Source organism: Pleurodeles waltl, chromosome 9, assembly GCF_031143425.1.
Source record: "Pleurodeles waltl isolate 20211129_DDA chromosome 9, aPleWal1.hap1.20221129, whole genome shotgun sequence".
NCBI classification, from domain to species: domain Eukaryota; kingdom Metazoa; phylum Chordata; class Amphibia; order Caudata; family Salamandridae; genus Pleurodeles; species Pleurodeles waltl.
The window spans coordinates 815,998,313-816,023,803 of record NC_090448.1 but is presented as its reverse complement, the minus strand read 5'-3'; the positions used below and the strand labels follow the sequence as shown (position 1 = coordinate 816,023,803).

The 25,491-nt window shown below is 46.6% G+C and overlaps 1 protein-coding gene across 1 annotated transcript; it reads right to left on the bottom strand.

The window, feature by feature from the left end:
- Positions 1–13,254: 13,254 nt before the first annotated feature.
- LOC138260023 (uncharacterized) lies at positions 13,255–18,284 on the bottom strand. Its single transcript, XM_069208092.1, has 2 exons — positions 15,628–18,284; positions 13,255–15,101 (listed from the first exon to the last, which is right to left on the bottom strand). The coding sequence occupies exons 1-2, from the start codon at positions 16,764–16,766 to the stop codon at positions 14,990–14,992; spliced, it is 1,251 nt and encodes a 416-aa protein (XP_069064193.1). The 5' UTR covers positions 16,767–18,284; the 3' UTR covers positions 13,255–14,989.
- Between the last annotated feature and the right edge of the window lie 7,207 nt (positions 18,285–25,491).

Genomic DNA, 25,491 nt, shown 5'->3' with positions numbered 1-25,491 from the left:
TTAATCTCTTTAGACGTTTTGGTCAGCCAATGGTTTTTAATTATGTTTATAGCTTAGTTTTGCTCACCATCTATGTTACATCGATTTTGGGATTGTAATGAAGCTTTGAAACTTTATTCAGCTTAGAGTTTGATTTAGTGTTTAAATTGGTCATGATGTTTAGAATTGTTTATGGTTTTAATGTTGTTGATTTGTGTTGAATGGATCTGACTACCACCCTCCTCACTGACTCCAAAGATGCAGTCGGCTTCTAGTGGTGGGCTAAGGTATGGTGTCTCACCAGAGCAGTTGTGGTTTCTGAACCCGAGGCAGTAAGAAGACCACTGCGGGAGCTCTAGCAGTACCTCTCAAAAATCCTCTCAAACCGTATTGCATGGTTTCCCAAAAAGGCCTTATTATTAATGGCGGCGGTATTAGTGTCCTCTTCTTGTGCTACCAGGAAAGACATCACAAAGTGAGGTTCTTCTCTGACCTATCCCAATGATGTGAAATCCAACTGTGGTGTTAATCAGAAGGACTATTTATTCATCACAGGTAAGCAGACTGAGAGAAAACACAGAGGTAGTGGGTTATTATCTAAGACTGAGACCTGACCACCATGACAAAAAACTCTTGGACTCTTGGACTAACGCGCACCACCAAGTGACACTGTGTTAGGACTCGCACACACACGCTTCTTGCTGCTCACTCACACAATAAATCAGCATGTATGAAAAAAGATGAAACATGTCATAGTGTGTTTATAGCACAGCACTTCCCTGTAACTTGTGAGAAAAATGATCTTCCATCTGAAGACCGAATATTACATTGCATGTTTGTTGTATATAATGATAAAAGCAAGTGTTATCCCATTTGTGAACTGTGTGCCAAGCGGTTTATGGAGACATCGAATTCCTTCATATGAATCATCAGAAGTGTTTGATGACTCATCACCAGCATGTGTCTGATGACTCATCACCAGCACAGCATCCACACCCCTCATGGTTGATGACTTATCACCAGCATGTGTCTGATGACTCATCACCAGCACACCAGTCTATAAATAGAACTGCCAAAGTGCTTCCTGTGCTTGGCTTCGAGTCTTCCTTCTGTCGCAGGTGTTCCCGGTTCAGCTGGAGTTCCGTGATTCTTTCAGGAGTCGTCTTTTTGGTGCGAGGCTTCATCAGAGCTTCCCTCTTTGGAGCGGATTGCTTTCGCAGTGGCCGGAGAATTTACGAGCAGTATTCCATCTTCCTCAAATAATCAAAACATTCCAGGAGAAGTCAGTTCATGAGTAATTCCCCTTTCATCACCGTGTTTGCAGCCTTATTGAGGTTAGTGACCTTTTGGTGCATTATAAAAGTCATTCATCGATGCTGACAAACCCGTGATACAAGACTATTTTCCAAAGACAGCTTGAGAAGTTTTTTTAAAAGCAGCATTGAAGTTAAGTGTTGTGAACTCCTGAATGCATTGCTCGATATCTATGCAAAATTAAATGTTTATTCTGATTTTTGTGGAGCGAGTCTATTGTGTGAAAACGAATAACAAAGAACGAATTCATAAGTTCGATTTTTTTAACGATTTTGTTGCGAGTTACAAAATCGTGCTTAATAGTTGAGCAATTGAGCGCTAATAATTATTGTGACTTTGCTGAAAGACTCGGTGATTGCCCAATCAAATGGTAATAATTATTATTTGGCTGATAGGCTTTGTGATATTTGTAGTTCTTTTGTTTTTGATTTGTTTTTGGTCTTAGAATACCTGCACCAAGCCCTGAGGAAACTTTCTTAGAACAACAGTGACGCTCCTTCTTGAACCAGTGTTTTGTTTTTCTTCCCTTCCCAAATACCTGTTCCTTATCCCTTTCCCCCAGAGGCTATTCGCTCGTTCCCTATTCATTTCAGATATGAGAAAATTGTGTTTAGGGGTGAGGGTTTTATTCTCTTGGCTCCCAGAGAACCTGGAATTCAGGTGAGGGGACATGGTCTTGTCACACTGGTACAGCCAGGCATGGTTCTGACTCTTCTGCACTATGATGATGTGTTATTATGTTATCCCCTTCATGGTTGGATGGGTCAGGGGGGCTGGTGTGCGCTATTGTATTTTTCAGGTAGGAGGATCCCGCAGTGAGTTGGTGCCACTTTCACCACAGCAGCCCCACCAAGTGTGTGGTCCATTTATGTATAAATTAAGTCACACCTCAATACATCACACAGCCCAGTGAAAGAGGGTTAGGGGTTTAATGAAGGGATGGGAGCAGGAACTTAGGGAAATATGTGACAAAGACAAACACTACACAAGAGCTATATTCATCAGGTTGATGAGCAGCACCTCTTTGAATCAGTTGTGGAAGGAAATGAACGACACAGTTCAATTAACTGCATTGCAAACTGTCCTTTAGCCCTGGAGGCCCAAGGTATTATATAGCTAAATGTTTTATCACCCACACAGTTCTAAGAATTATGATTGCTAAAAGAAAAATGATACATTAAATAAACTCCGAATTGGATGGTGCAGCTGCATTGTTCTCAGGATGTCCGTATTGGGTGCCTGGCTGAACCAGTCCAGTAAGCATTAAGCAGAAGTTTTATGGAGCTATCACCTTTTGTGTAGAAAACAGAAGGCTCTGGACTGTAAAATAGCAACAATATTGTAAAGTCAAGGAGAAGCCAAGACAGGAGCTGAGCTTCATGAGGAGTGGAGCAAGGAGCAGAACAAGAGCATAGGCTGCTGCAGTCATTCATGATGACTCATGTATGAATAACTGAGAGCAATTTTACAACCAATCCCAGACAAGTAGCGGTAGGAAGGTAGCCTCTTTCTAGCCTTGTTACCCCCACTCATAGTGAAAACCCTATGTTGTCAGTGTGTTTGATATGTGTCACTGGGATCCTGCTAGCCAGGACCCCAGTGCTCATAGGTTTGTGACCTATATGTGTTCCCTGTGTGGTGCCTAAGTGTATCACTGAGGCTCTGCTAACAAGAACCTTAGTGTTTATGCTCTCTCTGCTTTGTAAAATTGTCACTGCAGGCTAGTGACTAATTTTACCAATTCTCATTGGCACACTGGTACACCCATATAATTCCCTTGTATATGGTACTTAGGTACCCAGGTTATTTGGGTTCCAGGAGATCCCTATTGGCTGCAGCATTTCTTTTGCCACCCATAGGGAGCTCAGACAATTCTGACACAGGCCTGCCACTGCAGCCTGAGTGAAATAACGTCCACGTTATTTCACAGCCATTTTTCACTGCACATAAGCAACTTATAAGTCACCTATATGTCTAACCCTCACTTGGTGAAGGTTGGGTGCCAAGTTACTTAGTGTGTGGGCACCCTGGCACTAGCCAAGGTGCCCCCACATCGTTCAGGGCAAATTCCCCAAACTTTGTGAGTGCGGGGACATCATTACATGCATGCACTGCACAGAGGTCACTACCTATGTGTAGCGTCACAATGGTAACTCCGAACATGGCCATATAACATGTCTAAGATCATGGAATTGTCACCCCAATACCATTGTGGTATTGGGGGGACAATTCCATGATCCCCCTGGTCTCTAGTACAGAACCCGGGTACTGCCAAACTGCCTTTCCGTGGTTTCTACTGCAGCTGCTGCCAACCCCTCAGACAGGATTCTGCCTTCCTGGGGTCTGGGCAGCCCCGGCCAAGGAAGGCAGAACAAAGGATTTCCTCTGAGAGATCGTGTTACACCCTCTCCCTTTGGAAACAGGTGTGAAGGGCTGGGGAGGAGTAGCCTCCCCCAGCCTCTGGAAATGCTTTGATGGGGACTGATGGTGCCCATCTCTGCATAAGCCAGTCTACACTGGTTCAGGGATCCCCCAGCCCTGCTCTGGTGCGAAACTGGACAAAGGAAAGGGGAATGACCACTGCCCTGACCAGTACCTCCCAGGGGAGGTGCCCAGAGCTCCTCCAGTGTGTCCCAGACCTCTGCCATCTTGGATTCAGAGGTGTTAGGGGCACACTGGACTGCTCTGAGTGGCCAGTGCCAGCAGGTGACGTCAGAGACCCCTTCTGATAGGCTCTTACCTCTCTTGGTAGCCAAACCTCCTTTCTTGGTAGCCAAACCTCCTTTTATGGCTATTTAGGGTCTATCCTCTGGGGTATTCTTCAGATACGTTCCTCTGCACTTCCCTCTTCGACTTCTGCCAAGGATCGACCGCTGACTGCTCCAGGACGCCTGCAAAACCGCAAACAAAGTAGCAAGACGACTACCAGCAACATTGTAGCGCCTCATCCTGCTGGCTTTCTCGACTGTTTCCTGGTGGTGCATGCTCTGCAGGCTGTCTGCCTCCACCCTGCACTGGAAGCCAAGAAGAAATCTCCTGTGGGTCGACGGAATCTTCCCCCTGCTAACGCAGGCACCAAAAGACTGCATCACCGGGCCTCTGGGTCCCCTCTCATCCTGGCGAGCGTGGTCCCTGGAACACAGGAGCTGGATCTAAGTGACCGACACAGTCCAGTGATCCTTCAGTCCAAGTTTGGTGGAGGTAAGACCTTGCCCCACACCAGACAGCAAACCTGTGTACTGTGTGATTTGCAGCTGCTCCGGCTTCTGTGCACTTCTCCAAGGATTCCTTTGTGCACAGCCTAGCCTGGGTCCCCAGCACTCCGTCCTGCAGTGCTCAACCCTCTGAGTTGGACTCCGACGTCGTGGGACCGTCCTTTTGTGACTCCGGTTTCACAAATCTTCTAAGTGCCTGCTCCAGTACTTCTGCAGGTGCTGCCTGCTTCTGCGGGAGCTCTCTGATTTGCTGAGCACCCCCTCTGTCTCCTCCTCCAAGGGGCAACATCCTGGTCCTTCCTGGTCCCCAGCAGCACCCAAAAACCTCTACTGCGACCCTTGCAGCTAGCAAGGCTTGTTTGTGGTATTTCTGCGTGGAAACACTTTTGCAACATCCATAACGCTGTGGGACATCTTCCATCCAAAGGAGAAGTTCCTAGCCCTTTTCGTTGTTGCAGAATCTTTGGCTTCTTCCACCCGGAGGCAGCCCTTTTGCACCTTCATCCGGGGTTTTCTGGGCTCCTGCCCCCCCTGGACACTATTGCGACTCTTGGACTTGGTCCCCTTCCTTTTTAGGTCCTCAGGTCCAGGAATCCGTCTTCAGTGTTTTGCTGGTGCTTGTGGTTCTTGCAGAATCCCCCTATCATGACTATTGTGTATTTCTGGGGTAGTAGAGTAACTTTACTCCTACTTTCTAGGGTCTTGGGGTGGGGTATTTTGGACACCCTTAATGTTTTCTTACAGTCCCAGCAACCCTCTACAATCTCCCATAGGTCTGGGGCCCATTCGTGATTTGCATTCCACTTTTGGAGTATATGGTTTGTGTTGCCCCTAGACCTATGTTCACCTATTGCATCCTATTGTGATTCTACATTGTTTGCACTACTTTTCGTACTGTTACTTACCTGTTTTGGGTTTGTGTACATATAACTTGTGTATAATACTTACCTCCTAAGTGAGGGTATTCTCTGAGATACTTTTGGCATATTGTCATAAAAATAAAGTACCTTTATTTTTAGTAACTCTGTGTATTGTGTTCTCTTATGATATTGTGCATATGATATAAGTGGTATAGTAGGACCTTTGCATGTCTCCTAGTTCAGCCTAAGCTGCTTTGCCATAGCTACCTTCTATCAGCCTAAGCTGCTAGAAACACCTGTTCTCTAGTAATAAGGGATAACTGGACCTGGCACAGGGTGTAAGTACTACAAGGTACCCACTATAAGCCCTCCTACAGTAGCTGCAAGTACGTGGCTGATCAATCTCACAACTGTCATAACATTTAGCCAAGTGCAACCATCATGTGATGATGTGACTGACATCCACATGTCTGTCTCCAATTACAGTCGCCCCCCTACCACAACCACATAAAAGAGGAGTGTGACATATGAGCCAGCACACTAGCTACTCTGCATTGTCCAAATCAACATACTTCTCTCCATTCCACTGGGCTGAGTAGGCCTCTTAGAGTCATCATCGTGTTGGCTTCCTTTTGAAGTAGATAGCTTCCTTATTCTGGCTGTTGAGGTACTCCTGCCCTGAGTCCTGACTCTAACTCTGAGTAAGGGATCATTCTGACTCCTGCCCCAAACGAGAGATAGCACAGCTGTTGATGTGTAAAAAGAGCAACATAATTTGAGCATTTTGTTTAGATTTGTAGGGATTGGAGGGATATGGTGGGCCATGGTTGTAACAGGCCGGACGGTATGACTGATACCTTTTTTCTATGTTTATTTGTGTGCAGGTCAGCGCCCATCAGAAAAAGGGTATATGGTGTTGTAGGAGGCTGGACTGGCTTGTAGTGAGTACCAGGGGATACTTGCACCTTGCACCAGGCCCAGTTATCCCTTATTAGTGTATAGGGTGTCTAGCAGCTTAGGCTGATAGATAATGGTAGCTTAGCAGAGCAGCTTAGGCTGAACTAGGAGACGTGTGAAGCTACTACAGTACCACTTAGTGTCATATGCACAATATCATAAGAAAACACAATACACAGTTATACTAAAAATAAAGGTACTTTATTTTTATGACAATATGCCAAAGTATCTTAGAGTGTACCCTCAGTGAGAGGATAGGAAAAATACACAAGATATATATACACAATAGCAAAAATATGCAGTATAGTCTTAGAAAACAGTGCAAACAATGTATAGTTACAATAGGGTGCAATGGGGAAACATAGGGATAGGGGCAACACAAACCATATACTCCAAAAGTGGAATGCGAACCACGAATGGACCCCAAACCTATGTGACCTTGTAGAGGGTCGCTGGGACTATTAGAAAATAGTGAGAGTTAGAAAAATAACCCTCCCCAAGACCCTGAAAAGTGAGTGCAAAGTGCACTAAAGTTCCCCTAAGGACAACGTAGTCGTGTTAGAGGAATACTGCAGGAAAGACACAAACCAGCAATGCAACAACTGTGGATTTCCAATCTAGGGTACCTGTGGAACAAGGGGACCAAGTCCAAAAGTCACAAGCAAGTCGGAGATGGGCAGATGCCCAGGAAATGCCAGCTGCGGGTGCAAAGAAGCTTCGACTGGACAGAAGAAGCTGAGGTTTCTGCAGGAACGAAAAGAGCTAGAGACTTCCCCTTTGGTGAACGGATCTATCTCGCCGTGGAGAGTCGTGCAGAAGTGTTTTCCCGCCGAAAGAACGCCAACAAGCCTTGCTAGCTGCAAATCGTGTGTTTGGCGTTTTTGGACGCTGCTGGGGCCCAGGAGAGACCAGGAGGTCGCAAATTGGACCTGAAGAGAGAGGGGACGTCGAGCAAGACAAAGAGCCCTCACTGAAGCAGGTAGCACCCGGAGAAGTGCCAGAAACAGGCACTACAAGGATGCGTGAAACGGTGCTCGCCGAAGTTGCACAAAGGAGTCCCACGTCGCCGGAGACCAACTTAGAAAGTCGTGCAATGCAGGTTAGAGTGCCGTGGACCCAGGCTTGGCTGTGCACAAAGGATTTCCGTCGGAAGTGCACAGGGGCCGGAGTAGCTTGCAAAGTCGCGGTTCCCAGCAATGCAGCCCAGCGAGGTGAGGCAAGGACTTACCTCCACCAAACTTGGGCTGAAGAGTCACTGGACTGTGGGGGTCACTTGGACAGAGTCGCTGGATTCGAGGGACCTCGCTCGTCGTGCTGAGAGGAGACCCAAGGGACCGGTAATGCAGCTTTTTGGTGCCTGCGGTTGCAGGGGGAAGATTCCGTCGACCCACGGGAGATTTCTTCGGAGCTTCTGGTGCAGAGAGGAGGCAGGCTACCCCCACAGCATGCACAAGCAGGAAAACAGTCGAGAAGGCGGCAGGATCAGCGTTACAGAGTTGCAGTAGTCGTCTTTGCTACTATGTTGCAGGTTTGCAGGCTTCCAGCGCGGTCAGCAGTCGATTCCTTATCAGAAGGTGAAGAGAGAGATGCAGAGGAACTCGGCTGAGCTCATGCATTCATTATCTAAAGTTTCCCCAGAGACAGAGACCCTAAATAGCCAGAAAAGAGGGTTTGGCTACTTAGGAGAGAGGATAGGCTACTAACACCTGAAGGAGCCTATCAGCAGGAGTCTCTGACGTCACCTGGTGGCACTGGCCACTCAGAGCAGTCCAGTGTGCCAGCAGCACCTCTGTTTCCAAGATGGCAGAGGTCTGGAGCACACTGGAGGAGCTCTGGACACCTCCCTGGGGAGGTGCAGGTCAGGGGAGTGGTCACTCCCCTTTCCTTTGTCCAGTTTCGCGCCAGAGCAGGGGCTAAGGGGTCCCTGAACCGGTGTAGACTGGCTTATGCAGAATTGGGCACATCTGTGCCCAAGAAAGCATTTCCAGAGGCTGGGGGAGGCTACTCCTCCCCTGCCTTCACACCATTTTCCAAAGGGAGAGGGTGTCACACCCTCTCTCAGAGGAAGTTCTTTGTTCTGCCATCCTGGGCCAGGCCTGGCTGGACCCCAGGAGGGCAGATGCCTGTCTGAGGGGTTGGCAGCAGCAGCAGCTGCAGTGAAACCCCAGGAAGGGCAGTTTGGCAGTAAGAGGGTCTGTGCTACAGACCGCTGGGATCATGGGATTGTGCCAACTATGCCAGGATGGCATAGAGGGGGCAATTCCATGATCATAGAAATGTTACATGGCCATTTTCGGAGTTACCATTGTGAAGCTACATATAGGTAGTGACCTATATGTAGTGCACGCGTGTAATGGTGTCCCCGCACTCACAAAGTTCAGTGAATTGGCTCTGAACAATGTGGGGGCACCTTGGCTAGTGCCAGGGTGCCCACACACTAAGTAACTTTGCACCTAACCTTTACCAGGTAAAGGTTAGACATATAGGTGACTTATAAGTTACTTAAGTGCAGTGTAAAATGGCTGTGAAATAACGTGGACGTTATTTCACTCAGGCTGCAGTGGCAGGCCTGTGTAAGAATTGTCAGAGCTCCCTATGGGTGGCAAAAGAAATGCTGCAGCCCATAGGGATCTCCTAGAATCCCAATACCCTGGGTACCTCAGTACCATATACTAGGGAATTATAAGGGTGTTCCAGTAAGCCAATGTGAATTGGTAAAATTGGTCACTAGCCTGTTAGTGACAATTTGAAAGTAATGAGAGAGCATAACCACTGAGGTTCTGGTTAGCAGAGCCTCAGTGAGACAGTTAGGCACTACACAGGGAACATATACATGCACACCTATGAGCACTGGGGCCCTGTGTGACAGGGTCCCAGTGACACATACATATAGGCCACAAACCTATGAGCACTGGGGTCCTGACCAGCAGGATCCCAGTGACACATAACAAACATACTGAAAACATAGTGTTTTCACTATGAGCACTGAGGCCTGGCTATCAGGATCCCAGTGAGACAGTGAAAACAGTGACAAACACCCTGACATACACTCACAAACAGGCCAAAAGTGGGGGTAACAAGGCTAGAAAGAGGCTACCTTCTCACAGGTGTGCCATCACCAAGGATGTGCGGACCCTGGGGGTCTACGACAGGCGGAGCACCCACTGTCGCAAACAGTGGGAGGACCTGAGACGCTGGGCAAGGAAGACGGCGGAGGCCCAGCTAGGGATGGCCTCCCAACAAGGAATGGGTGCCTGTCGAACCCTGACCCCCTTGATGTTCCGCATACTGGAGGTGGCCTATCCGGAGTTGGATGGGCGCTTGAGAGCATCACAGCAGCCACAAGGGGGTGAGTACAGTTTAAAAATCTGCAAATTGCACGTGGTGGGGTGTTATCTGGGTGGGGGTTGTGGGCCTGTGGGTGCCCCTAGGCCAGGTCGAACATTGCAGCGTAGGTTCCATGTTGGGCAGGGTCTGTTCCACTCCACCCCCAAACATGCTAGTGGGCACCTACTACTGGGCAGGGTTCTGTGGGTCTCAGGTATGCTGCAATTGACGTTAGGCATTATTCTCCATGGCCTGGTGACTAGCATTGTGAATGGTAGTGCATCGCCTAGTGCATAGGGTTGTTCCCTGTGTGTTCTGTATGCCAACGGTGGTGTTGCTGCTGGCATTGACCAAGTGTATCCTCTGTCTCTTCCCCCCTTTTTGTTTTGTCACCCTGTCCTTCTGTGCATTAGCATCATCTGGCAGAGGAGCAGAGCCACCGATGACGGAGGGAGCTCCATCCCACAGGGCCGAGGAGGCCGAATCTACTGACTGTGAGGGCACCAGTGGGACGGAGGGTGAGGGGAGCACCATGGCGGAGTCTGGAGGGGACAGTTCTGACAGTGATACCTCCTCCGATGGAAGCTCCCTGCTGGTGGCGGACACATCTGTTCCCACCCCAACTACAGCTACAGCCGCCATCCCCCGTACCAGCGCCGCCCTCCCAGCAGCCCATCAGCGAGTTTCCCGTGCCCGCTCACCCAGGAGGGTGGGCATCTCCTTCGCCACAGACACCTCAGGCCCTGCCCCAGTCAGCCCTGCTGCCCTGAGTGAGGAGTCTATTGACCTCCTGTGATCCATCTCTGTTAGGCAGTCAACCATAGTGAATGCCATCCAGGGGCTGGCAGGACATTTGCAGCAAACAAATGCATTCCTGGAGGGCATTCACTCTGGCGTGGTGGCCCAAAAGAGATCATTCCAGGCTCTGGCCTTCTCCCTGATGGAAGCCATTGTCCCTGTCTCTAGCCTCCCCCTCCAACTTCCTCTACCCAGTCCCATTCCCCTCAACCCCAGCCTATCCCAAGCACACCATCAGACCAGCATGCACCCAAGACAACACACAGGAGTGGCTCAGGCAAACACAAGCACCACACATCATCACACAGGCACTCACACAAACACCATCCAGAATCAGACATGCCAACATCCACTGCCTCCACTGTGTCCCCCTCCTCGTCCACCTCCCTCCCAGTTGCATCTCCACTCACACCTGCATGCACTACATCCTCATCCACTACCTCCATCACCATCACACCTATCACTACATACCCCTCACTGGCAGTCACAACCCCTACATCCATGCACACGTCCCCTGTTCCTCTCCCACTGTGTCTGTGCCCCCTCCTCCCCGGGTACACAAACGCAAGCACTCAGACAACCAACAGCCATCCACCTCACAACAGCATCCAGCCAATGCACCTGCACCCAAACACAGCAGACAGACACCTCCAACCACCACTCCCTCTTCCTCCACTCCCAAACCTTCACCCTCTTACCGCCCCAGTGTCCCTAAAAAGCTTTTCCTCTCCAACCTTGACCTCTTCCCTGCCGCTTCCCCCTCCCCCATCCTTCACTTCGGGCCACCCAGTCCACGGCCACTGTAGTTTCGGCAGCTACTGCAGGTGTGCGCGGCTCCAAGAACACACCCATCAGCACTGGCAGTGTGCTTGCACCAGCTGCCAAGGAACAACCACCAGCTGCCATGGGCAAGAAGGCACCACCAGCTGCCAAGGGCAAGGATGCACCACCAGCTGCCAAGGGCAAGGATGTACCACCAGCTGCCAAGGGCAAGAAGGCACCACCAGCTGCCAAGGGCAAGGGCAAAGGGCCTGCAGGGAGGAGGGACAGGAGGCCTGGTGCAGTGACAGGATCTGAGCCCCCACCACCAACCATGCCGCTTCAGCCATCCGAGGCTGCAGGGGAAGGGCTGGACCCTCCCCCACCACCTGCAGCACCGCCACCAGCACCGCCAGCAGCATCGACAGCAGCACCACTGACAGCAGCCGCAGCCCCAGTGGGCAGCTGTCCGAGGCTGCAGGTGAAGGGCTGGAGCCTCCCCCAACACTGGCAGTACCGCCACCAGCACCAACACTGCCACCATTGTACAGCTGTCGCCGCTGGTGGATAGACTGTAGTCCTGCCTCCATGGAGTGTCATGCATCCTGCCCACAGCAAATCTCGTGGATCTGACACTCCCCATGTGCTGCATCACAGGGCACAAGGCCCCCTCCAGAACCAGTGGAAGAAGGCATCCACTCACTGCATCCTTGCCAGGATGAAGCACACTGGGCACAAAGCCCCCTCCAGAATCAGTGGAAGAAGGCATCCACTCACTGCATCCTTGCCAGGATGAAGCACACTGGGAACAAAGCCCCCTTCAGAACCAGTGGAGAAGCCACCCACTAGAGAGACTGTGGCATTGCACTCCCCAGGACCAAGCAGTGGGCAAACCACCCACTAGAGAGACTGGCCTTGCACTCCCCAGGATCAAGCAGTGGGCAAACCACCCACTTGAGAGACTGTGCCCTTGCACTCCCCAGGACCAAGGAGTGGGCAAACCACCCACTTGAGAGACTGTGGCCTTGCACTCCTCAGGACCAAGCAGAGGGCAAACCACCCACTTGAGAGACTGTGGCTTTGCACTCCCCAGGCCATCGCAGAGGGCATGTAGCCCCCTCCAGGAGCAGTGGCATTGTACCATCTTTCTGGCTGAGGTGCCCCCCTTCCCCTTCCCGCTGAGGTGCCTGTGTATTTTCGACCTGATGCCCCAGCAGTGTTCTCTCCGTACTGAGGCAGGAGTCATGTGGGGCCTTGGCCTATGTGATATGGCCCTGTGGCCCACGGACATTATGGACTGGGCAGTGTCCCTTCATTTGTATATCTGTAAATACTGTTTTTATTTTTTTGGACGTATTTCTAGTATTTTATATTATTACACTTGCTTTCTTAAAATCATTTTGTCCTTGCATTATTCCTCAGGGGTGAGGGGTGTTGTTGTTGCATCTGGTTGTGTGTATGTTGTGGGGGTGGGGGTGTTGCGTGTTGCATGTGTGTCTCACTCTCTTTTTCCTCCCCCCTCCCCTGTGTGCTAGGCGGCAGTACTCACTGTGGTCGTCGGTGCCGGCGTTGGTATTCCTAGTGTAGGAGGAGGTGGACCAGTATGGGGAACACCTGCAGTTCGGGCTCCATGGCGTCATGGTTCTTCCTTGAGTGTCTAGAGGCAAGTCGTTTCCCTTCTGTGTACTGTTTCTGCTGTGCTTTTGATGGCATTGGTACCGCCCCGGAAAAGGTGGCGGATAGGCCAGTTGTAATAGTGTGGGCGGTACATTGTCTTCCACCTGGCTGTTGGCGGTTACCGCCGTGGTGCTTCTTGCCACCACCATGGCGGTCAGTGTGTTAAAGTGGCTGTCTGTGTTGGCGGTTTCTGCCGTGGTCATAATTCCATTTTATTTTACTGCCGGCCTGTTGCAAGTATTACCGCCGCTTTATCACCGACCACCAGGTTGTAATGAGGGCTTATATCTTCTTTTTTGAGAAAGTCTTTGTAGTGCTTTCCTCTTATTTAGTTTCTAAGCACTAACATAACACAACAGAAATGCACTTCTGAGGTCAAAGAAGACTTTTATTGTTATTTTATTCTTCCCCAACCACAATGTTTATGAATGAATGACGAATTAGTAGCTTTCAAGTCCGCGTTAATCAAACAAAATATATCAGTTTGCAATATACACAGCAGGTTATATTTATAAGATATTGAATGCAAAGCAAAACAAATACTTCACCGTGTAGGAACTATTTACAGCTACATCTTTCTAAGGTCTGCAAGCTGAGACCCCTGTCAGCCGCGAGAAAGAGTGTCATCTACCCACACGGGATGCTGGCAACTGGCGCCAAGCTCCAGCACGAGGTCCGGCAGATTCGAATCTGACTCTCTGCAGCCTGTTACATTCGTTACAAAGGTGTGCCCCCTCCTCTCAGACCTGGGAAACTGAGCAAGCCTTTTGGAGACTGGCCAGGTCTCCAAGACTACTCCTGTTCCCAAGCTCAAGGGAAGAGAAACGACGCCCATGTACTCTCTCTTATCAGGTCTAGTCTACTGTGAGAGCAAAACATCTTGGTTCTCTGGTGCAAAAACACAGCTTGGAAAAATACAGAACTATTCTCAACTGCAATGTCTAACTCCACGTTAAAGGCAATGGGCAGCTAACCTAAATATCAAATGCAATGTCATGTTAAAGGCAATAGGCAGCTAACCTAAATATCAAATGCAATGTCTAGTGTCATGTCAAAGCCAATAGGCATCTAAGCTGAATACAAAATGCAATGTCTTATATCATGTCAAAGCCCATAGGCAGCTGAGCTGAATACAAAATGCAATGTATAATATCATGTCAAAGCCAAAAGGCAGCGGAGCTGAATACAAAGTGTAATGTATAATATCATGTCAAAGCCAATAGGCAGTTAAGCTGAATACAAAATGTAATATATGATATCATGTCAAAGCCAATAGGCAGAATATCTAATAGCATGTCAAAGTCAATAGGCAGCTAAATTGAATACATCATTTCAAAGTCAATAGGCATGCAATGTCAAAGCCAATAGGCGGCTAGACTGGATACAGCATGTCAAAGCCAATAGGCAGAATACAGAATGTAATGGCTAATGCAATGTCAAAGCCCATAGGCGGCTAAACTGAATACAGAAAGCAATGGCTAATGCCATGTCAAAGCCAATAGGCACAATACAGAATGTAATGACTAATGCAATGTCAAAGCCCATAGGCGGCTAAACTGAACAAAACATACCATGTGCTACTGGTGAACATTGAGCAACTAATATGCGCAGTGGTGAAACACAAAGTCATTGGTCAAAACAAAACTTTATCAAATGGCAGGACATTCCGCCCTTTGACCAATGAATTTTTGTTTCACATATCTCATATTTAAAAAAAAAAAAAAAACATCAGCACAAAAAAAAACATTATGATCAAATCAAATTTCAATGATCAAAGCAATCCCTGTAAAGCAATAGAAGTGAATTAACACATTGATCTCATAACCTTTCACATCAGATACATCTACATGGAAAAGACTGGGCAATTTTTTTTTTTTTTTTTTTTTTTTCTGAATGAGTCTCTAATTCAACAGTGTTAGCAATTTGATGTGGCATGAGTTCTGCTCATGTAAAGGTGCACGGTCCACCTGAAAGGTTTTCTGGAAGGTAAGCAAAAGTCAGAGTTCCATACGAGAGGGAAAAAAAAAAAAAAAAACACAGCAAACAAGTTGAACTTGAACTGAAGGCGCAGTTTGCGCAAAATGGATCCATGGTGCTGGCACTTTACTCAGCCAGGTTCAGGTTGGGGATTCGGTCCCTTCCCCGACCCCACACGCACACACCGGAAGGGGGACCACACAGCGCACTCAGGGACAGTGGCGAAACGTGGTAGGATCTGCAAAAGAAACAAGTATGACTTTTCTTGCAAATAACATTTTTCATTTAAACTGCACCCTTCCTCTTTCTTTCCCTGTTTTATAATCAGCAGGACGTTTTTGGGGCCCTTTGTTATATTCTCTGCAGGTTCTGGAGGGTCACTTGGAGCGTCAGCCAACACATCAGCACTGAGGTTTTTATCTGCTGCACCACAGCTTCCCTTTTCTTGCACTGTCAGAAGGGCTGGGGCAGACTCCTTCTTTACCAAACCTCCATTCACTGCATTTTTGCCAAGTTGGGCCATTCTGTCTCCAATTTGTATGAATGAATCAGATTCTTTTCTAGGTATCAGCATAATTTCGATTTTTCCTTGGTAATTTGCAGCAACCACTCTCCCTAAAACCTGATCAATTTGCCATTTCTGTTCTGGTAACTTTCCTCTCCCCAACTGCTCTGTGACTGCTTGCATGACAGATTGCTTTTGTGCGTGCTGCACAGTTTTTATCAAATCTAGGGGAATGTGCATCTCTCTCATCTCTGCCCACCTGTAAGTGGCCTTTTCACATTTCTGGGGCACCCACATAGCCATCCCCACTAAGGCAGAATTCTGGGTGAACACTTCTCTCTCTGCATTTTTCTCATTAACATCTGCAAGGTAATTGAACCAGTTAGGTGCTAAAACATTATCAAAGAACCAAAAATCAGCATAAAAATGACACATCTCACGTAGCTCTTGCTTTAAAATCTGACACACATTATACAACTCTGTTCCTTCTAATGTGCCAGAAAGCAACATTTCAGTCAATGAATCATTAGTAAAACAAACATGCTTTTTATCTTCAGTAGACACGAATTCAAATGGTGCACACAATTTCATTGGTAACTCTTTTATCTGTGGTACTCTAGCCCTGTCTTGCAAGTACCAGATCCATTGTATGATTCTAGCTAGGGTCAGTATTTTCTTCCCTTTTTCTTGAGTTACATGTACATCAGTTTTTCCTTCTTGCACTGCACAGAAACCTAAAGTCTGCATTATTTCATTTGCCAAATCACAAACGCGCAGCTGCATATTATTTTTCACAGTGACCATGTACAAAAGTGTTAGGATTTCTCTCAAATGAGGGCTATTCTTTATCCAAAAATCAAACAAGCTAATGAAACTCGGGGTGTCTTGCTCTAAAATCCTTCGTTTTACTTGTGCATTTTGCAACGGTAACTCGTAAATCACATTCTCGTCAGTGTTATCAGTTAAGGAATGCACTTTGGCTGCCAAAAACCCTGGCTCACACGGAAACTCAGTGCAGCTCGGAGCTGTCTTAACCCCCTCATTACTGGAATGGGACAAGAAAGATTCTTCAAAAACAGCCCTTTTATAACTTTCAGTCTTATTTTGAATTATTGTATCCTGGCTACTTTGCTCACGTAAATTCCTATTTTCATGTTCCAACTTCCTACATTTCTCCTGCATTTCTCTGTAAGCAGATAAAGGTATCCAGACCTTTCTGTCATCATTACTTCCAAAAGACACGTTTTCTACATATATACAACGGGAATTATTTCTCAAAACAACATCAGGCATTTTAGCTACACATGCATTTTCTTCTGTAATTCCCCAAACAGAAAACAATTCACAGTTTTTCTTAGCACCATCAGGCAGTTCATCAACACATGTATTCTCAGACATGGTCTGCCGTGCTACTGTGATTCTCCAAACAGAAAACAATTTCTGTAATTCTCCAAACAACAAAAAAACAATTACACTTTTAAAGTGTGCACTTAGAAATCTACTAACTCGTCAAACCCCTTTTAATCACCTCTTAATGACCGACCCCACGACTCCAGGTACCAATTGTAGTGCTTTCCTCTTATTTAGTTTCTAAGCACTAACATAACACAACAGAAATGCACTTCTGAGGTCAAAGAAGACTTTTATTGTTATTTTATTCTTCCCCAACCACAATGTTTATGAATGAATGACGAATTAGTAGCTTTCAAGTCCGCGTTAATCAAACAAAATATATCAGTTTGCAATATACACAGCAGGTTATATTTATAAGATATTGAATGCAAAGCAAAACAAATACTTCACCGTGTAGGAACTATTTACAGCTACATCTTTCTAAGGTCTGCAAGCTGAGACCCCTGTCAGCCGCGAGAAAGAGTGTCATCTACCCACACGGGATGCTGGCAACTGGCGCCAAGCTCCAGCACGAGGTCCGGCAGATTCGAATCTGACTCTCTGCAGCCTGTTACATTCGTTACAAAGGTGTGCCCCCTCCTCTCAGACCTGGGAAACTGAGCAAGCCTTTTGGAGACTGGCCAGGTCTCCAAGACTACTCCTGTTCCCAAGCTCAAGGGAAGAGAAACGACGCCCATGTACTCTCTCTTATCAGGTCTAGTCTACTGTGAGAGCAAAACATCTTGGTTCTCTGGTGCAAAAACACAGCTTGGAAAAATACAGAACTATTCTCAACTGCAATGTCTAACTCCACGTTAAAGGCAATGGGCAGCTAACCTAAATATCAAATGCAATGTCATGTTAAAGGCAATAGGCAGCTAACCTAAATATCAAATGCAATGTCTAGTGTCATGTCAAAGCCAATAGGCATCTAAGCTGAATACAAAATGCAATGTCTTATATCATGTCAAAGCCCATAGGCAGCTGAGCTGAATACAAAATGCAATGTATAATATCATGTCAAAGCCAAAAGGCAGCGGAGCTGAATACAAAGTGTAATGTATAATATCATGTCAAAGCCAATAGGCAGTTAAGCTGAATACAAAATGTAATATATGATATCATGTCAAAGCCAATAGGCAGAATATCTAATAGCATGTCAAAGTCAATAGGCAGCTAAATTGAATACATCATGTCAAAGTCAATAGGCATGCAATGTCAAAGCCAATAGGCGGCTAGACTGGATACAGCATGTCAAAGCCAATAGGCAGAATACAGAATGTAATGGCTAATGCAATGTCAAAGCCCATAGGCGGCTAAACTGAATACAGAAAGCAATGGCTAATGCCATGTCAAAGCCAATAGGCACAATACAGAATGTAATGACTAATGCAATGTCAAAGCCCATAGGCGGCTAAACTGAACAAAACATACCATGTGCTACTGGTGAACATTGAGCAACTAATATGCGCAGTGGTGAAACACAAAGTCATTGGTCAAAACAAAACTTTATCAAATGGCAGGACAGTCTTTCACAATCAGGTTTATGCAATGTGCCAAACACAGGTCCCTGAAATATCTACTATCTGCCATGACCTGGACTGTATTACTACCATTGTCTGTGGCACCAAATGAAGTTCTGAGACCTCTGGGTTGCAGCCATTCAAAACTTGCTTTTAAAGTCTTCCAAGAGGTTTGCAGCAGTATGGGATTTCTCCTTGGCGAACATCGCTACTATTGTATGCTGCCAAAGGCCCTTAAAAGCTGTTGCCTAACCCCCACAAAAGAGATCCAGTGTGCAGTGATACACATGTAATTAGTTGCTTGACAACTGGTCCACATGTGTATCGTCAGGTGGATAGTGCTGCAAAGCTTGTCCAACCAATTTCAGCACATCATGATTGAGCGTTGGAACATCAACTCTGGCAAAACAGGTGTGGCTGGGAACCTAGAATTTTGGGCAGATGGCTGCCACAAATTCTAAAAATCCCATTCCTTTCCCAAAAGAAAACAGGAGGAAGTCCAGCACTAACATTTTGGCCAGCTTCCCATTGTACAAATGTGCCATTGGGTGGTTACATTCGTAGGGCCCCTCCTGCCTAGACATGCTGGTAATAATAGCTTGGAAGTTTTTCATTTATGGTGCCACTGCCACAGGTGACTTTTGGAGAGAACCAGGAGGTGGTAGACTCAATGTGCATCTTGAGATAGTCACTGTGTGGGGTGGTGTCTCCATCTGAGTCTTGTACCATTTTGAGGTTGCTGATAAGGGTGATGCTGGCATGCTGCTGGGGACGTACCTGCTTTGTATAAGGGCTGTCACCCTCTTCTTTCTCATCTCCTCCCACAGTGATCACAGCTGATTCCTCTCTCATCACCTCCACCACCTGCAGCATTTTTAAGATGCTCCTCCCACCGGATTGCATGATGTTTTTTCATATATGTGTTTTGGCCTCCAATACAATAGTGTGAACCAGGCTTACCACAATGAACACTCGTGTGGAAAATGGAGCAAATTGTAATGCTATCCTCGTGCTTGCTAATCGTGAAAAAATCAGAAACTGGGGAGAACTTTTTAGTGCACCACTGGTGCCATGGCCAATGCCTGTGGAACTGAAGGTAGGTGGATGTGTTGATGATTACCTCTGTGCAGTGCATACTTTGACTGAGATAGTGGTGGATGCAGACCTCAGCATGGCCCTTACAAATATGGAAGCTGTGATGGTGGTTGTCGAACCAGCGCAGCATCACTCTGAGCAGGTTAAATAGGAGGGGAAATGTCGGTGTCCTCTGAGCCGGCTTCTATGACAATGACTGGCTTGTCCTCCTCATCCCCTTTCCCTAATTCCAAGGCTTTCAGGAACTTTCCTTTTCCCTTGTCTCTCATGGCGAGTGTCAGACTCAGCCTGGGACCAATCCATGTCCAGATCATCAGAAGGGGGGCTTGGAGAATATGGTAGAGTACCCTTTGATTTTCTTGCTGGAAATCAGGAAGCCAATGGTTCAGGAAGAGGTACATCTTACTAAGAAGCACGCTAAACATCCTGTTCTGCTCCTACTTCAGGAAGAACTGTTGCTGATTGCAGCTCCTGTTTTCCACTTTGCTTAGTTTCCTGTGACAATTGGGCTGAGACAACTCCATTCTGACTCAGTGCTTGTCGCCATGATTGCAGTGGCTGCCTTGCTGAGAGACATGGGATTATGTTGGACTGGTGCCATTGTTGATGCTGGAGTGGTGTTCCTAGCTTGCTGCCCAAAGGCGGTGCAGCAGACACACAAAGTTGCCTAAAAAAGGAGAAGGGCCGCAAGCCAGTGGTGGCAATCCATTTCTTCTTCTACTCTTCACCGGCCACTTTCTTGGCAGCACCTTCTGTTTGGGGCCATCTTCAAGCTCTGTCAATGGGCAATTAGCTACACAATCAGAAGCAGAGGAGCCACGTGTTGGGGTCATGTCACTTTGTGCTGGCCTTCTGTCTGGCAGTACTGTGGGTGAAATCTCTTTTTCACCTCAAAGCAAACAAACAAAAAAACATTTAGTGAAAAATTGCATGTTTTCAGTTTGAATTATTCATAGTACAGACAATATAATTTAGTGAGGTTATCCCCAATAATTAACAACAATAGTGTATCCATTCCAATCCACACCATAACATAATATTGCAATAAGGATAACAACAAACAGATGTAACTGTGCATCTAAGGGGAGACATCTGTGGCAGGCAGGGAATGCAGGGGAAAAGTGAATAATCCTTGAAAAATGAATGCTGTTGTGCACCTAAGGAAGGCAAAGGGTGCAGGGGAAATGACAATCCTTAAAAAATGAATTCTGCTGTGTGCCTGTGGCAGGCAGGGTGTGCAGAGGAAAATGGTGCAACCCTTAAAAAAAATGAATGGTGTTGTGCACTTATGGCAGGCAGAGGGTGCAGAGGAAATGTAATAACCCTTAATAATGAATGCTGCTGTGCGCCTATGGCAGGCATGGGATGCAGGGGAACATGACATAATCCTTAAAAAATGAATGATGGTGTGTGCCTATGGCAGGCAGGGGGTGCAGGAGAAAATTACATAGGCCCTGATTTAGAACTTTGCAGATGGGAATACTCCATCACAAAAATGACAGGTATCCTACCCATAGTATTACAACCCCATTATATCCTATGGGAATTGTAATACGGCTGATGGGATATCTGTCACATTTGTGACGGAGTCTTCCATCAACCAAAATCTAAATCAGGCCCATAATCCTTACAAAATTAATTCTGATGAGTGTCTGTGACCTAAGAGAAGAAGACCTATGGCAGACATGGGGGTGGAGAGAAAATGTAAAAAAATATATAAATAATAATTGCTGGTGTATCACTAGGAACTATGAGGCAAGGCCGGGAAGGGAAAATGGAAAAAATGCACATAATATTATACACACTGTTCATACAATACTACAATGATCCTCAAGCACATTCAACTGATATCAGGGAAAAAATAACAGAAAATTAACACCTACAGACCTCCTTGAGGGTAACCTATGGCTTCGATGTGTACCACCAGATCCCATGTAACATTCTGGAACACCTTACCCTTCTCAATAATGGGACATATAGCCCTCTGCAAAATGGTAGTCCCAACATGTTTATTATATTTCTTTACTCATTTACCAGTTAATTCCTGCAAAAATGTTTTGAGATTTAAACAGTATCCTTTTTGGACTGAATGGAACACGGGTCAGCATTGCATAGCACTGACCAAACTTCACCTCACTCCCAAATCCGAAGGTCTCATAGCCCCAACTACAGTGGGCTGAATATTGGCTGGCTGGACACCACCAGACCGAGACAAGCTTTACGCCGGGCCAGATCTAAGAAGGTATATTGCACACTTTGTTGTTCTCCCAAGATGCCCAGGTGGGACCTGTCGCTCTGTAGCTGGAAGTAGCATGCAGTTGCCTCCGTAACACATTATGATAAACCAAGGGTACAAATGCTTATGCCTCAGCAATACCCTTACTGGGATTCCCGGCATGACCAGTGCCGCTTTCCATGCATGACCTCCCCAACTGGGGACAGCTGAGCTAACTATTATGGGGGACTTATAGGAGGATGGCCACTTCTTAGTTTTTCCAGCCTTGTGTGAAAGCAATGAACTCCCAGCTAGTGAGTTTCTAACTTATGGCAGGATCTACATGGCAACTTTCCATCCGTGGCAAAACCTCCAAAATTAACCCCCAACACATACTGCACTACAGACATTTTATACTATTGGCCAGAGGAGATGGCTGGTCGCCTGGCTGTACAGAGGCCTCCGGGCCCACACCAGTGAATCTCTACAGGCTGTTCAATGAACCTTGAATGATGAATTGAATCTACTGTTTAATGACAAAGACTGTCAAGCAGTACTTTAATACCCATCCCTAATTTTGCATAATGTACGATTCCGTTTCATTTAGACATGCATATTCCATACAGCCTACCTTACCCCACAAAGGCTACAGTCTATATTACCAGGACATCCCCGAACTGTCCTCGCTGTCAGTTGATCCCAGCCCACCTGACGCACATGTTATAGGACTGCACGCAGCTCCACTCCTTTTGGGCATTGGTCCTCCGTGTTACAAGGCTCATGGATAGGCTGCTTGACCAATCTATTTGGGTGGTACTTCTTGGGTATTACACTTGGGCTGTAACAGCCATGTTTACAACTTGGTTCCTGGATCTTGGTCAACGTCTTGCATGCTGAGCTATTACTCATCAGGGGAAATCTAAGACTTCCCCCTTGCTGGTGAGGTGGCACTTTGAACCCAGCACTGAGCCCAGGTGGAAAGTACCACTTTAAGACGGGAAGACCAAAGTGGACGGAGACTTGTCTCAATACCTGACTTTTTGGATAAGCTAGTGCACTACCATAAATTACTGGTTAGCAATGATGACCTCCCTGTCTGAACATAAATAGATCAGACAACATAAGCTACAGTCATCTTGATGTCTGAATGCTTCTGATCCCCCCTTTTTTTCCTTTTTATACCCCCAAGAATAGCCTAGGCTGTGGGGCCTCTTCATGCCTATTCTGCACTTAAGGGGGACCCACCACGGTACTCCCATGCACACGGAACAGTTATGCCTTTATTGTTTGTTATTTTTTGTGGAACTTTGTTTATGCTGAGTCGCTTGTCCTAAAGGGACTGTTATTGAAAATATGTCCTCTATACATTGTAGCCTGCACATGCTGACAATCTGACCTGGTGTAACCTACAATGTGCTTCAGATTCCAAGCCCTCTCACTGTAAAATCAATAAGGAGTCCACTTCCCTCATGACGGTATGCTTCATGTGCCTCTCCAGGTCACAGAACAGGTTTGTGTCCTTGCATTACCAGACAGAGAAAGGTCTAGGCGCACACGCGAGAAGACAGGGTTACCAGTTTCGCATGCAGTTGGGCACTCTTGGCAAAGGTGTACCTTTATTCACCATGCGGTGGACATTCATTTGTCAACAGTATTCATGGTTTTATAGCACAAATAGGAGGTGAGTGGAGCAAGCTATGCTTCATCCTGATAACATATGAAAAATAAATTGGCTAATTAATGCACATTAAAGGTAGTTCAATGTGATAGCTTTGTGCAGGCGGAGTTTACCACCGGTGATCTGCAAGTCACAAGTTTGACCCCCTATGAAGGCCGACTTAGACTTTCGTCCTTTGAGATCAGTAAATTGAGTGCCAGTTTTAGTAGGGTGGTGTTAACTACGTTCCAACCAAATGGTATCCATTTCACTCATCTCCCAAAATAGTTTTGTTCTATACCAATGCCTTGTAGGAGTTCAAAAGTATACCTTTCGTTTGCGCAAAAATCCCTTTTGAACCCAATTTAGCTATCTTAGTAGGATTAATTAAATGTACGATTTGCTAGTAGAAATTTGTAGCAGGCATGTAATCCGCTGATCAACCAATAAGAATAGGAACTTTTCATCTGCAGGCTGAACAAGGATCTCTTAAATATGGTGACACTGCAGTATGTTACTAGGTTGTGAACATCTGATCTCCAAGTTACAAGTGCTCTGATATACCAGCATATTTACATAGATCGCTGCATCGGGTACCGCTTAGTTCCCTACTAGCAGCTCGACGGAGCCACGAAACGCAGCTGATAACATACTTAAGTGGGATATGTTTCTAGTGTTTAATCAATGATAATAAGTCACGTTTGAAGCTTTCTGGGGTTAACTTGGTCTTTAATTCTTCTAGGTGAATAAAGTAAACCCCAATAAGCTAAATATTGATAGCTCCAGAGCACAGAATTAAAAGACAGTAAGCCTGTGCTGACAACTGGCATGTAAAAACACAAGTAACAGTGTGTGTATGCACCTAGGTTTGGGCAAAAATACTACAAGGACGTGTTACTTTTATGTCGGTGAAGCTTAAACTCTGGATTCTGTCTGTAGCAATTGTGGTCTCCCTAGGTCAGCTGCATTCTTCATGGATTTGCACCACAGCAGTCCTAGAGGGTTGGATGAATATTTCCTGTTACAACAGACAGGCTCCTCAGATACTCTGAGTCCTGCCTTGAATAAAGTGGAAAGAATCCAGAGTCCATAGTGGTCACCGCACCACCAGCCCCACAGGTCTTTCCAAAACAAGGGGTACAATGACTGCCCAGTCCTTACGGAGAAGGGCGGTCCATCAATGAATACCACAGTAAGGTAGGAGTGTCCCCATAAGGTCATTTTTGGCCATCTGAGGTCCTCTCAGAAGGGGCTACTCTAACTTACCATAGGCTCAAAATGCCGTAACCCGTCTTATTTGATAGAAATTGAAGGAATCTAACACTCAGTAATGTCAGGATTTCAACCAGTGACCTGTAGGTTACACATTAAGGGGCAGATTTAAGAGACCCTAGCTCCACCTTAGCACCGCCAAAGCATACTTTTTTTTTTACGCTGAGGCGGCTCTAAACTGGCATCTTCCCTGTGCCTTATTTACAAAGTGGCCCAATGCATGCATTAGGCCACTTTGTAAACCCTTGAGCCACATTATACCTCCAAGGGGGTCCCGCATACCATTATTTAAAATGGGCCCCAACGAACTCTGCAGGAGTTGTGCCAAAATGTTAGCGCTACTCCTGCAGAGTACATCAATAGCATCAAAACAATGACGCTATTGCTCCCTACTCTGCGCCATGGTGCATCGTATTTTAAATACAGCACACACATGGTGGAAGTAGGGGGCGCTAAGGGGCACACGGAAAGTGGTGCTGTACTAGGTGCAGCTCCACTTTTCTTAAATCTGCTCCTAAGTGTTCTGACCTCTTCTAGCCCATATACTCATCCTACTTTCAGTCATCACATATCATAAACTCTGCTTCTGTGTAACCTTTTCTTGCAATTTAATAAAATTAAGTCGTCTTCTAGCCTACCGACTTATCTAAATTTTCAATTGCATGCAGGGCCAGCTTTAGGGCTGTGCAACCAGTGTGGCCACACTGGGCGCTGACCTGGAGAGGGGACACTGCCCTTAGGAGGGGCGCTGTGTTCAGCAATAACATACGATTTAAAAGAGCCTGCTGAAATCACCTGCTGCAGAGTTGCTTGTGCGCCCAGCTTTCAGGCAGTAATATAAATGACATGATAACCCTTTTGATTAACGTTCCTGCTAGAGAGAGACATTGTGGGAGTTTTGAGGCACTATAAAGTAGCATAGAGTTTTGATATGCCTGCTGCAAAGAACAGATCGGTATATTATGTGGA